General features: G+C 48.8%; 1 protein-coding gene across 1 annotated transcript in view; it reads right to left on the bottom strand.

Moving 5' to 3' along the window:
* NLRP13 (NLR family, pyrin domain containing 13) overlaps positions 1-11,679 on the bottom strand; it is an 18,761-nt gene that overhangs the window by 1,180 nt on the left and 5,902 nt on the right. Inside the window, exons 3-8 of the mRNA XM_005876008.1 lie at positions 9,926-10,093; positions 7,315-7,482; positions 5,291-5,422; positions 3,318-3,488; positions 2,209-2,379; positions 472-642 (exon numbers count right to left, since the gene is read on the bottom strand). Coding sequence (XP_005876070.1) covers positions 472-642; positions 2,209-2,379; positions 3,318-3,488; positions 5,291-5,422; positions 7,315-7,482; positions 9,926-10,093 — 981 coding nt within the window. The remainder of the gene's footprint in view (positions 1-471; positions 643-2,208; positions 2,380-3,317; positions 3,489-5,290; positions 5,423-7,314; positions 7,483-9,925; positions 10,094-11,679) is intronic.

Here is an 11,679-nt window from a genome sequence, read left to right as displayed (position 1 = left end):
ACCACCCCATCAGTACAATGAAGTGAATTAGTTAAGCAAATAATAATAAAACCTTGAGAGTATTTGCTTAGGAAGTTTTCAATATTCAGTATTTTTGGAAGTGTCAATGAAGTACTGATGGGGTGGTCATAATAATCTGGCCACTCAGTGTATATATGTAATTGATTTCAGAGAGAAAGGAGAGGGAGAGAGAGATAGAAACATCAATGATGAAAGAGAATCACTGATTGGCTGCCTCCTGCACGCCCCCCACTGGGGATCGAGCCCGCAACCCTGGCATGTGCCCTTGACCAGAGTTGAACTGTGACCTCCCGGTTCATGGATTGATGTTCAACCACTGAGCCACACCAGCTGGACAGCAAAGAGAAGTTTAAAGAACTTTGTCCTTCCCCGTGTCCCCCCTTCTGAGCCGTGTGGGCCCATGTGCTGTCTGTCCCCTCCCAGGAGGGAGCAGTGGTCTAGCCCACTCACCCGAGTGTGTTCAGGGTGCAGCTGGGCTGTTTCAGAGCTGCGCACAGCCGCTTCCCTCCGGCGTCCTGAATTCGGTTTCCCCCGACGTCCAGCACCTTCAGGCCGGAATTGCGCCCCAGGGCCTCCGCCAGCACCCAGCAGCCCTCCGCCTCGAACGCGCACTCTGACAGACTGTGGGATACAAACGTGCAAGTGTCACATGATCTCACTCATATGGAGACCAAATAATGAACCAAATAAACTGAAGATCAAAAATAGACTCAGAGCCCAGCTGGCTTGACTCAGTGGTTGAGCATCAACCCATGAACCAGGAGGTCACGGTTCTATTCCCAGTCTGGGCACATGCCAGGGTTGTGGGCTCAATCCCCAGTGTGGGGAGTGCAGGAGGAAGCTGATCCATGATTCTCTCCTTATCATTGATGTTTCTATCTCTCTCTCTCTCTCCCTTCCTCTCTGAGATCAATAAAAATATTTTTTTAAAAAACAGACCCAGAGACATAGAAGCATAGAACAGACTGTTGAACCTCAGAGGGAAGGCAGAGGAGGGTGGGTGGGAAGAGATCAACCAATGCACTTGTATACATAACCCGTGGACACAGACAATGGGGTGGAGAGGGCCTGGGGGGGGCAGTCTGCAAGAGGTTGGGGCGTTGGGAAGGGGGACCTACATAATGCTTTCAATAATAAAGATTTTCTCTTTAAATGTGCAAGAGGGGAAACTATCCTAGGGCCTCAGTCTTTTGTTGTTGTTGTTAATCCTCACCCAAGGATTTTTTTTCCATTGATTTTTAAAGAGAGCAGAAGGGAGAGAGGAATAGTGTCAAAATAAAAATAAAGTAAAAAAAGAAACCTGAAAAAAAATCTACAAGCAAAGAGATTTTTAATATCCTATATAATAAAAGCCTAATATGCTAAGTGTCTGGTTGACCAGTTGGCCGTTCAATCATTCAAAGCATAATATGCTAATGTATACTAAGGCTGCTCAACTGCTCACTATGATGTGCACTGACCACCAGGGGGCAGACAGTCCACCTGTTGACCAGTTGCTATGATGTCCTAGATGCCCCCTACTGGGGAGTGGAGCCCACAATCCGGGCATGTGCCCTGACAGGGAATGGAACCATGACCACCTGGTTCATAGGTTGATGCTCAACCACTGAGCCATGCCGGCCAGACTTGAACGGCTGCTTTCCTCCTGAATGTCTGGGGTCTCAGGACAGGGGATGCAGGCGCATCCACAGGACCAGCGCCGAGTAAAACCCTGAGCTCGGGGTCTGCGGGGTCTATAGGGATCCCCGCCCCCCACCGAGCACGGCCTTTCCCCCTGTTGACACCGCTGGGGGCTGGGGGCATGATGAGTCCTGGCTGAGTGACCTACGGGGGAGAATTCCTGGGCGCCAGTGCTGTTTCCCCCAGACTCTGCCCGAGGCACCTGCTCCTGCAGCCATGTCACCGTCTCCCCGACTGGAATGACCCAGGGCCACGCACGCGGCTCTATGCAGAGCTCCCCAAGGCCTCCCCAGGCATCAGACCCAGCGGGCCCGGACTTAGCAGTCACCCCGCTTTCCACTATGCACCCCGCACACCCCCACCTCCAACACAAGCTAAGGCTCCCCTGTGCCACGAATCCCCCGTCTACACGCAGAGGAACCCCCGCCTGGAACACTGGCCTGCACGCCGCAGGTGGTCCACTGACCACAGGCGCGGGTCCCCACTGACCGAGGCCGGGGCACTTACTCCAGGTTCTGCAGGCTGCAGTCCTTGTGGCTCAGGGCCTCGCTCAGAGAGCGTACCCCCTCGTCGCCCAGGCGGTTCCTCCTCAGACTCAGGTGAGTCAGGCCCTGGTTCTGCAGGAGCGCGTCAGCCAGGTGCCGGCCACTGGGCGCACCCAGCTCACAGGAGCAGAGCCTGTGGGTGGAGAGGGGTGCAGAAAGCAGCTCAGGCCTCAGCGTGCCCCAGGCCAGCGGCACAGCCGCCAGCCCGCTGCTGCCTGGCTTTGGGGTCACCATGGTGTCTCCCTACCCCCCACCACCGGCCTCAGGGTTACCATGGTATCTCCCTGCCCCCCACCCGAGATGCGCGGAGGATCTGTGTGCTGACTGTCCGTCCGGTCCTATTCCAGCCTCAGATCACAGCTCCACAAGCATGTGCCCGTGCCTGACCGGTGGTTAGAAGAATTGTGGGTTCGATTCCTGATCAAGGGCACCTACCTGGGTTGCACGTATCAAGGGCACCTACCTGGGTTGCACGTTCAATCCCCAACCCTGGTCAGGTGCGCCCAGGAGGCAACTAATCGATGTCTCTCTCACACATTGATGTTTCTCTCTCTCTCTCTCTCTCTCTCTCTCTCTCTCTCTCTCTCTCTGTCTCCCTCCCTCCCTCCCTCCTTCCCTTCCTCCCTTCCACTCTTTCTAAAAATCGATGGGGAAAATATATATCCTCAGGTGAGGATTAAGAAAAGAAAAAAAATAAATAAACTAGTCTGGCCTGGCCAGTTTGGCTCAGTGGATAGAGCATTGGCCTGTGGACTGAAGGGTTCAGGTTGGATTCCAGTAAAGGGCACATGCCTGGGTTGCAAGCTCCATCCCCAGTGTGGGGCATGCAAGAGGCAGCCGATCCATGATTCTCTCTCATCATTGATGTTTCTATCTCTCTCTCCCTCTCCCTTCATCTCTGAAATCAGTATAAATATATATTTTTAAAAATAGCCGAAGAGGGTAGATGCCGTGTTAAGTGCTACAATAGTAATAATAATAGTAACATGGGTCCCAGTGACGGAACCACTCTTCCCCCCCTCCCCCACGCCGACAGAGGGTCATGTTCAGACACAGGGCCCAGGAGCTCACACCAGCCTCCGTAAGGCGCAGCCGGGCAGGCTGAGGGAGGCACACAGCCACTGCAGCCCCTTGTCCTGGAGCTGGTTGAACGCCAGGCACAGATGCGTGGTCCGCTGGGTGCTGGAGAGAACTGAGGCCACCTCCTCTGCACGGGCCGCTGACAGGCTGCACTTCTCCAGGCTGCAGGAGGGATAGGTGCAGGGTGAGCCTCGCCCCCCTCTCCCCCCGTTTCGTTCTCACACTGCCCCTCCCTGGGGCCACACCTGTGTGGAACCCAACCATCATGGGAAGATTAAATTGGATATAGGGCTCTGGCTGGGTAGTTCAGTTGGTTGGAGCATCATCCTGATACACCAAGATTGTGGGTTCCATCCCCGGTCAGGACACATATAGGAATCAACCAATGAATGCATCAATCAGTGGAACAACAAAAATGGATGTTTCTCTCTCTCTTTCTGGCTCTGTAAACATCAATTTAAAAAAAAAGAAAGAAAATAGCCCTGGCTGGTGTGGCTTAGTTGGTTGAGTGTGACCCATATCAGGGCATATGCCCAGGTTGTGGGCTGGATCCCCAGTAGGGGGCGTGCAGGAGGCAGCCAATCAATACTGTGCTCTCCCATCAATGTTTCTCTCTCTCTCTCTCTCTCTCTCTCTCTCTCTCTCTCTCTCTCTTTCTCCCTCCCTCTTCCCCTCCCTTTCTCTCTCTCTCAAATCAATAAAAACATATTTTTTAAAATAAAAATAAATTAAATCGGATAAAGAACAAAAGCTTCAAAGAGAAAAAAGTGGCTCAAGGTACGGTTTCTCAACCCTTGTCCTACTGAGTTTTGGGCCGACCTTCTTGGTTTTGGGAGGGTGGTCCCCCCAGTGCAGTGCAGGGTGCTGATCCTAACTGGTCTTTATCCAGGACATACCAGCAGCGTCCCTCTCCCAACTGTGAAAATCAAGTGTGTGTCTGGGCATTGTCAAATGTTCTCTGAGGGACAAAATAGTCCCCAGTCAAAACCCACTGGGTTTAGGGGAGGCTGACGGGAACCTCTTTGGGTTAAACCAAAGAGGCTGTGGGGTCCACGGTCACACTGGCGGCAAAACTAGCCAAGACTGAGCCCGAAGGAGAAAGGTAGGGAGAGAAAGGCCAGTGTGGCTCAGTTGGTTGGATGTCATCCCATGCACCCAAAGGTCGCCGGCTCAGTTCCCGGTCAGGGCACATCCCTGGGTTGTGGGCTTGATCCCGAGTCAGGGTGCGTACAGGAGGAAACTGATCCAAGTTTTTCTCTCACATCAATGTCTCTCTCTCTCTCTCTCTCTCTCTCTCTCTCTCTCTCAATAAAACAAATTTAAACAAAAGAAGTGTGCCCACAGGATAGGTAAATACAACCACTATGTTCATAGCAGCAAAATTTACCTTAGCTAAGGTTTGGAAACAGCCTAAATGCCCATCAGCAGATGAATGGATTAGAGAACTGTGGTACATCTACACAATGGAATTCTACGCTGCTGTAAAAAAGAAGGAACTCTTACCATTTGCAACAGCATGGATGGAACTGGAGAGCATTACGCTAAGTGAAATAAGCCAGTCAGTGAAAGAAAAATACCACATGATCTCGTTCATTTATGAATAATAAAGAACATTATAACCTGATGAACAAAAATAGATACAGAGGAAGAGAAGCATCGAACAGACTGTCAAACTACAGCGAAAAAGCTGGGGGGTTGGGGGAAGGTTACAGATCAACCGAAGGACTTACATGCATGCATATAAGCATAACCACTGGACACAAGACACTGGGGAGGGGGGTGAGGGCATGTGCCAGGGGGTAGGGGAGGTCAATGGGGAAAAAAGGAGACATATGTACTACTATTTGTAATACTTTAAACAATAAAATTAAATTTAAAAAAACAACAACAACAAAACAAAAACATATTCTTGCCTGGCCACTCCCACCTGCAAAGAAGATACTTGGACCCAGGGAGAGACTTACGAGAGCTCCCTCAGAGCACACTTTGACGTGTCAAAGGACTTCTGAAAGCTCTTCACCTCAATATTAGAGAGGTCATTGTCGCCCAGGCTGAGGAAGCGCAGGCTGGCGTTCTTGTTGAGTTCCATAAAGAGACTGCGACAAGCCACAGAGGTGAGGTCGCACGATTCCAACCTATCAAAGAGGCCCCGAGTTGGGCAATGACTCCAGGGCGGAGTGGTTGTCCATTCAGAGGTCTTCTTGCTGCACCAACAAAAGCTGACTTCTCCCCACGCCTGAGCCAAGGTGGCCTCTGAGTTAGTGCCACTCAAAGTGTGGTCCAGGGTCCAGCATCACCTCAGAGCTGGCGCCACCTGCTGGAGCTCAGAGGGTGTGTTCCAGGAATCTGTGTTTTAACACTCCACCCTCTCCATCTCCCAGCCCCACCCCCCGCCTCCCCACCCCGCCCATCTCTGATGATTTTGTTATAAATTAAAATGTTATGACCCAGCAATTCCACTCTGGGACTATTCAAAAGAACGTTTGCACCCCTATATTCATAGCAGCCTTATTTACAATAGCGAAGATGTGGAAGCAGCCCAAGTGCCCGTCCGTAGGTGAGTGGATAAAAAAGCTGTGGTCCATTTACACCATGGAATACTATTCAGCCGTAAAAAAAGGGAGAAGGAATCTTACCTTTTGCGACAGCATGAATGGGCCTGGAGATTATTATGCTAAGTCAGTGGTCGGCAAACTCATTAGTCAATAGAGCCAAATATCAACAGTACGATTGAAATTTCTTTTGAGAGCCAAATTGTTTAAACTTAAACTATATAGGTAGGTACATTGTTATTAACTTAATTAGGGTACTCCTAAGGCTTAGGAAGAGCCACACTCAAGGGGCCAAAGAGCCACATGTGGCTCGTGAGCCGCAGTTTGCCGACCACTGTGCTAAGGGAAATAAGCCAGTCAGAGAGAGACAAATACCATGTGATCTCACTTATATGTGGAATCTAATGAACAAAACAAACTAACAAACAGAGTGGAGACAGACTCATGGATACAGAAACAGACTAACAGCTGTCAGAGGGGAGTGGTTTGGGGGCAGGGTGAGAAGGGTGAAGGAATTAAGCAAAGAAAGAAAGACTCGTGGACACAGACAACAGTGTGGTGATTGCCAGAGGGAAGGGGGTTGGGGGTAGATAGAAGAAGGTAAAGGAGAACAAATGGTGATGGGAGGAGACTTGACTTTGGATGGTGAACACACAATACAATATACAGATGATGTGTTGTAGAATTTTGTACCTGAAACTGTATAATTTTATTAACCAACTAGAGGCCCGGTGCACAAAATTTGTGCACTGGTGGGGGGGGGTCTTCAGCCCGGCCTGCACTCTCTCGCAGTCTGGGACCCCTCAGGGGATGTCCACCTGCCAGCTTAGCCCCACTCCCCGCTGGCAGTCCGGGGCTCTCGCCATCTGGGACCCCTCGCTCCTTACCATCCACCTGCAGCAGAGGAAGGAGAGGCTTCCGCCATTGCCACTGTGCTCGCCAGCCATGAGCCTGGCTTCTGGCTGTGTGGCGCTCCCCCTGTGGGAGCACACTCACCACCAGGGGGCAGCTCCTGCTTTGAGCATCTGCCCCCTGGAGGTCAGTGCACGTAATAGCGATCGGTCGTTCCAGCGACAGGTCATTCCACTGTTTGGCAATAAAATCAATTTAAAAATAAAATAAATGTGAGAATCACTGCTCCACACCCTTGTACTTTTCCCTCTGCTAATCTCCTTCCACATCCATGGCTGCCATGCTGGCTCCTGTCCTCTCAATGACTCCTCAAGCATAGGGGTGGTCTTATTTCTGTGGAATTAAATCCCTGGGATTTCAAAGTCCCAGTTCCCTTAGTCCAGTGGTTGAAGAAGTGCAGCTGGGGCTTCAGTAGAGCTAACATGAGAGCCAGTGTTCTCAGCTTCCTTTCCATGATGGAGCAGAGTCCAGTCCAGCATCAGGCTAGGATAGTTTGTGTTCCTCACTGGAAACCAGAGACTTACCACAGGTACTTGAGTTTGCATGCGGAGTGCTTCAAGGTTCTAAAGATCATCATGGACAAAGCAACTCCCAGTTTGTTAGAACTCAAGTTCAGATGGGTCAGCCGATTGTTACCATGGAGAAGCAGGACCAGCTCCTTCAACACCCGCACAGGGGTGATCGATTTGCACCTGAGGGGAAAAAAAAACACCGAGAAAGCTTGTGTGAGGAGTGGTGAGGGGCGGGAACATTGTTTCCTCATCTTGCCTTTCTACCATCAACACACATACACATAGACCCTCAAGGATGTACGAGATATAAAAGGAACCCCAAATTTGATTTTTGAGTCATGATACTGAACCTTTGAAGAGGCGATCTAAAAATATATCCCCCCAAAAGACAATAAACTCAGTTGGACATATAAAGTCAGGAGTCAGCCCTGGCCAGGTAGCTCAGTTGGTTGAAGCATCATCCCAATGCGCCAAGGTTGTGGATTCGATTCCCCAGTCAGGGCACACACAAGAGGCGACTGACAAATGCATAAATAAGCGGAATAACAATCGATGTTTCTCTCTCAAATCAATAAATAATGTTTAAAAAAATAAGAATAAGTCCTAGCCAGTTTGGCTCAGTGGATAGAGCATCAGCCTGCAGGGTCCCAGGTTCCATTCTGGTCAAGGGCATATACCTAGTTGCAGGATCCTCCCAGGCCCAGGCCCTGGTCGGGGCGCATGCAGGAGGCAACCAATCAATGTGTTTCTCACGTCGATGTTTCTCTCTGTCTTTCCCTCTTTCTTCTACCCTCTCTAAAAATCAATGGGAAAATATCTTTGGGTGAGGATAAATAAATAATAAAGACAGGTGTCAACCTAGCTGCTTCCCTTCCCTAATCTACCATGACAAGGTCCTGGGGCCACCCACTCTTCTAGGAAGGTGACCTCCGACATCAACCCTGAAAGGTCTGATGAAAACCACTCTCTCCTGTTGTTTTATGTGTGTGTTTAGCTTGTTTCTCCTTATCTTGAGGGACTAAATGACAGAACCAAAATGTTGGTGGGGGTGGGGGGAGGATGAAAAAGACCACCATGTAAGCCCACCTCCCCTGTACTTGATCCAGCTCCTTCACCACTCTGAGGTTTGAGGAAAGTCATGATCGCCAAATCTTCTGCTCTTAGTTCCTTGAATCAACATGTGTCTGATATTTTAGACCTTGAGGTATGATGGAACGGCGGATGAAGAGTAGGATAGAATTCGTTGGCCAAGACTCCAGACAGAGCATCCTACCCAATGCCATCTCCAATTCAACCCTAAGCAGGACTCACTCTGTCCTCTATCAGATGTTGCTTCCCTGGCTTCTCCTACAAGGTCCTCTTCCATCTGCTCATTATTTTCCATCTTCACGCTGGATTTGATACCCTGTCGTTTCTATTTACATCATGCTAGAGGACCGGTAAGTCCAAAACTATGCTTCCATTTCAATGACTAGGTCTTTACTCAAATTTTTTTAGATAGGGAAGGCCCTTCTTTATATATATATATATATTTGATTTGATAGAGAGAGGGGAAGGGAGAGGGAGAGAGAGAAACATTGATTGGCTGCCTCCTGCACACCCCCTACTAGGAATCAAGCCCGAAACCTGGGCATGTGCCCCGACTGGGAATCAAACTGGCAACCTTTTGGTGCATGGGATGGTGCCCAACACAGTGAGCCACATCAGCCGTTTCTTAAGAAACTGATTTCTTCTTCTTGGGGAGATGTCGCCCTCTCATAAACTATTCTGATCATTTAGGTGCGTTTCTCCAACACAGTGTAAGCTCCATGAAGGCAGGAGTTACCCGTTCTGTTCACAACTCCACAACCGAGATAGAAACACCCCTATAATATCTGAAAAGTTCTCCAGTCCTTCACATCCAACTCAAATCAGCAGCCTCACTCAGCGTCTTAAGGAAAAATGTTTCTCTACACATACCTCTAGGCTAGGGCAAGATCGGGCATGACAGACTCTAATTTTTTTTTTAATTTCAACCTATCCTGCCTACGTGGCAAATTCACGAATACAAACACCTTTATTTTCCTTTTTTTTTAAATATACATTTTTTTATTGATCTCAGAGACAAAGAGAGAAGGGAGATAGAAACATCAATGATGAGAGAGAATCATCCATTGGCTGCCTCCTGCACGCCTCCTACTCAGGTTGAGTATGCAACCCAGGCATGTGCTGTGACTGGGAATCGAACCCTGACCTCCTGGGTCATAGATCAATGATCAACCAGTGAGCCACGACTGTCAGGCTTTATTTTCTCTTTTAGCCTACTTTCTGGCAAATAGATACTTACTGTAGGAATCAAAAAAAGTGTTGTTCGCCCTGGCTGGTTTGGCTCAGTCGATAGAGTGTTGGCCGCAGACTGAAAGGGTCCCAGGTTCAATTCCGGTCAAGGGCATATGCCTGGGTTGCAGCCTCGATCCCCTGTAGGGGGCGTGCAGGAGGCAGCTGATCCATGATTCTCTCTCATCTTTGATGTTTCCATCCATCTCCCTCTCCCTTCCTCTCTGAAATCAATAAAAATATATATATTTTTAAAAAGTGTTGTTCTGCTCTGGTATTCGTCAAATGGTGAGTGTCCCACACTTACGTCAGTCTCTGGAGTTTGCACCGTGGGTTTCTCAGCTCGTAGCAGAGTTTCCTCATCGCTGCGGCATTCAGCTTGCTGTTGCTTAGGTCCAGCTCACTCATGTTCCCATAGTGGAACACAGAGCAGATGTCCTGCCACTGGCGAGTCTTGGAACTGACAAGCCTCGTCCTTGATCCGGGAGAGAGAGAGAAGGCTGGTGAGTCCCTGAGCCTCAACCAACACCCAGAATTCACTCTACCGGAGACAAGAAAAAAAAGACCCTAACAAACTAGGTGTGGGGATCCCCTGGTGCTCTGGATATGAAAATTTGTAACCCCAAAAGCATTGTTCCCAAAATACCGCATGGGTAATCCCCGCAATACTCAACAATTCTTGTCAGAGGAAAGCAACCTCATAGGTGAGGTGAGGCGGAGGGAAGGGTTAATACTTAAAAGTTCAGACTAAGTTCAGCAGATCCCCGATGAATTCAGAACTCTGCCCCCTAGCATTATGTAATCTCTGTGCCCCAATTTTCTATCTCTGGAAGGTCATTGAAAGGTCACAACATTTTTTTAATCCTCACCTGAGGATATTTTTCTATTGATTTTTAGAGAGAGTGGGAGAGGAAAGATGAGAGAAATATTGATGTGAGAGAAACACGTCGATTGGTTGCCTCCTACACAAACCCTGACCAGGGCCTGGGCTGGGGAGGAGCCTGCAACCTAGGTATGTGCCCTTCAGTCTGCAGGCCAACGTTCTATCCACTGAGCAAACTGGCTAGGGTGAAAGGTCATAAATTTTTTTTAATCTCAGATGAGTAAAGTAAAACAAAAAGCTTATTCCTCAAGTACTTGAAAGATATAGAATTCTACTTGATGCCTACTCCGTGAGCCCAGAATTGTAGCATTGGTTACAATAGTTGTGTCCAACCTTAAGTGTGTGTGTGTGTGTGTGTGTGTGTGTGTACTTGCCTGTGCTTCATATGTTTACTATCCCTGTTCATTCTGATATACAGACAGAGTTAAAAACCACTGAGGAGCCGTAACCAGTTTGGCTCAGTGGATAGAGCATCGGCCTGCGGACTGAAGTGTCCCAGGTTTGATTCTGGTCAAGGGCATGTACCTTGGTTGCGGGCACATTCCCAGTAGGGGGTGTGTGCAGGAGGCAGCTAATTGATGTTTCTCTCTCATCCATGTTCCTAACTCTCTATCCCTCTCCCTTCCTCTTTGTAAATAAAATATGTATATTTTTAAAAACACCACTGAGGAAAAACAGGAAGAAGTTGTGCGGTAGAGAAACAGGAAATGACCTTCCCATCAGAAGATCTGTGATCACCTTTAGGAAAGTGGTGAAATCTCCGTAAGCCTTAGGGTGATCATGCATTGAGTAGGGAATGATGACTGAGCACTGATCCTTGCAACAAATGGGATCGTCCTTGGGAAGACACTTCTAGTAAGAGCACTTACTCACATGACCCAACAGGGACCAGGACCTACAGTCCCTGAGTAGGGTTTTAGGCATTCCAAGACAGGACACATGACAGCCAGTTTATATTGAACAGTTATCACTCCAGACAGATCATCTTACTAATATTCCAATCCGGGTGAACACAAATAAATTAGTCTTCTCAAATTTCAATTTGTTAAAAATCAAAATGTTCCTTCTCGTGGGTTTGAGGGTTTGAGGACACATGTGGCAGGCTCTGTCTCCTGAGAAAAGCTTAGAAAACATCCCTGGAACCTGAAATCATTAGCAGAACAGCCAGATTCTCTTAT

The sequence above is a fragment of the Myotis brandtii genome, unplaced genomic scaffold (genome assembly GCF_000412655.1).
Source record: "Myotis brandtii unplaced genomic scaffold, ASM41265v1 scaffold4781, whole genome shotgun sequence".
Lineage (NCBI taxonomy): Eukaryota > Metazoa > Chordata > Mammalia > Chiroptera > Vespertilionidae > Myotis > Myotis brandtii.
Note: the sequence above shows the minus strand (reverse complement) of the source record. Positions and strands in the feature narration are given on the sequence as shown.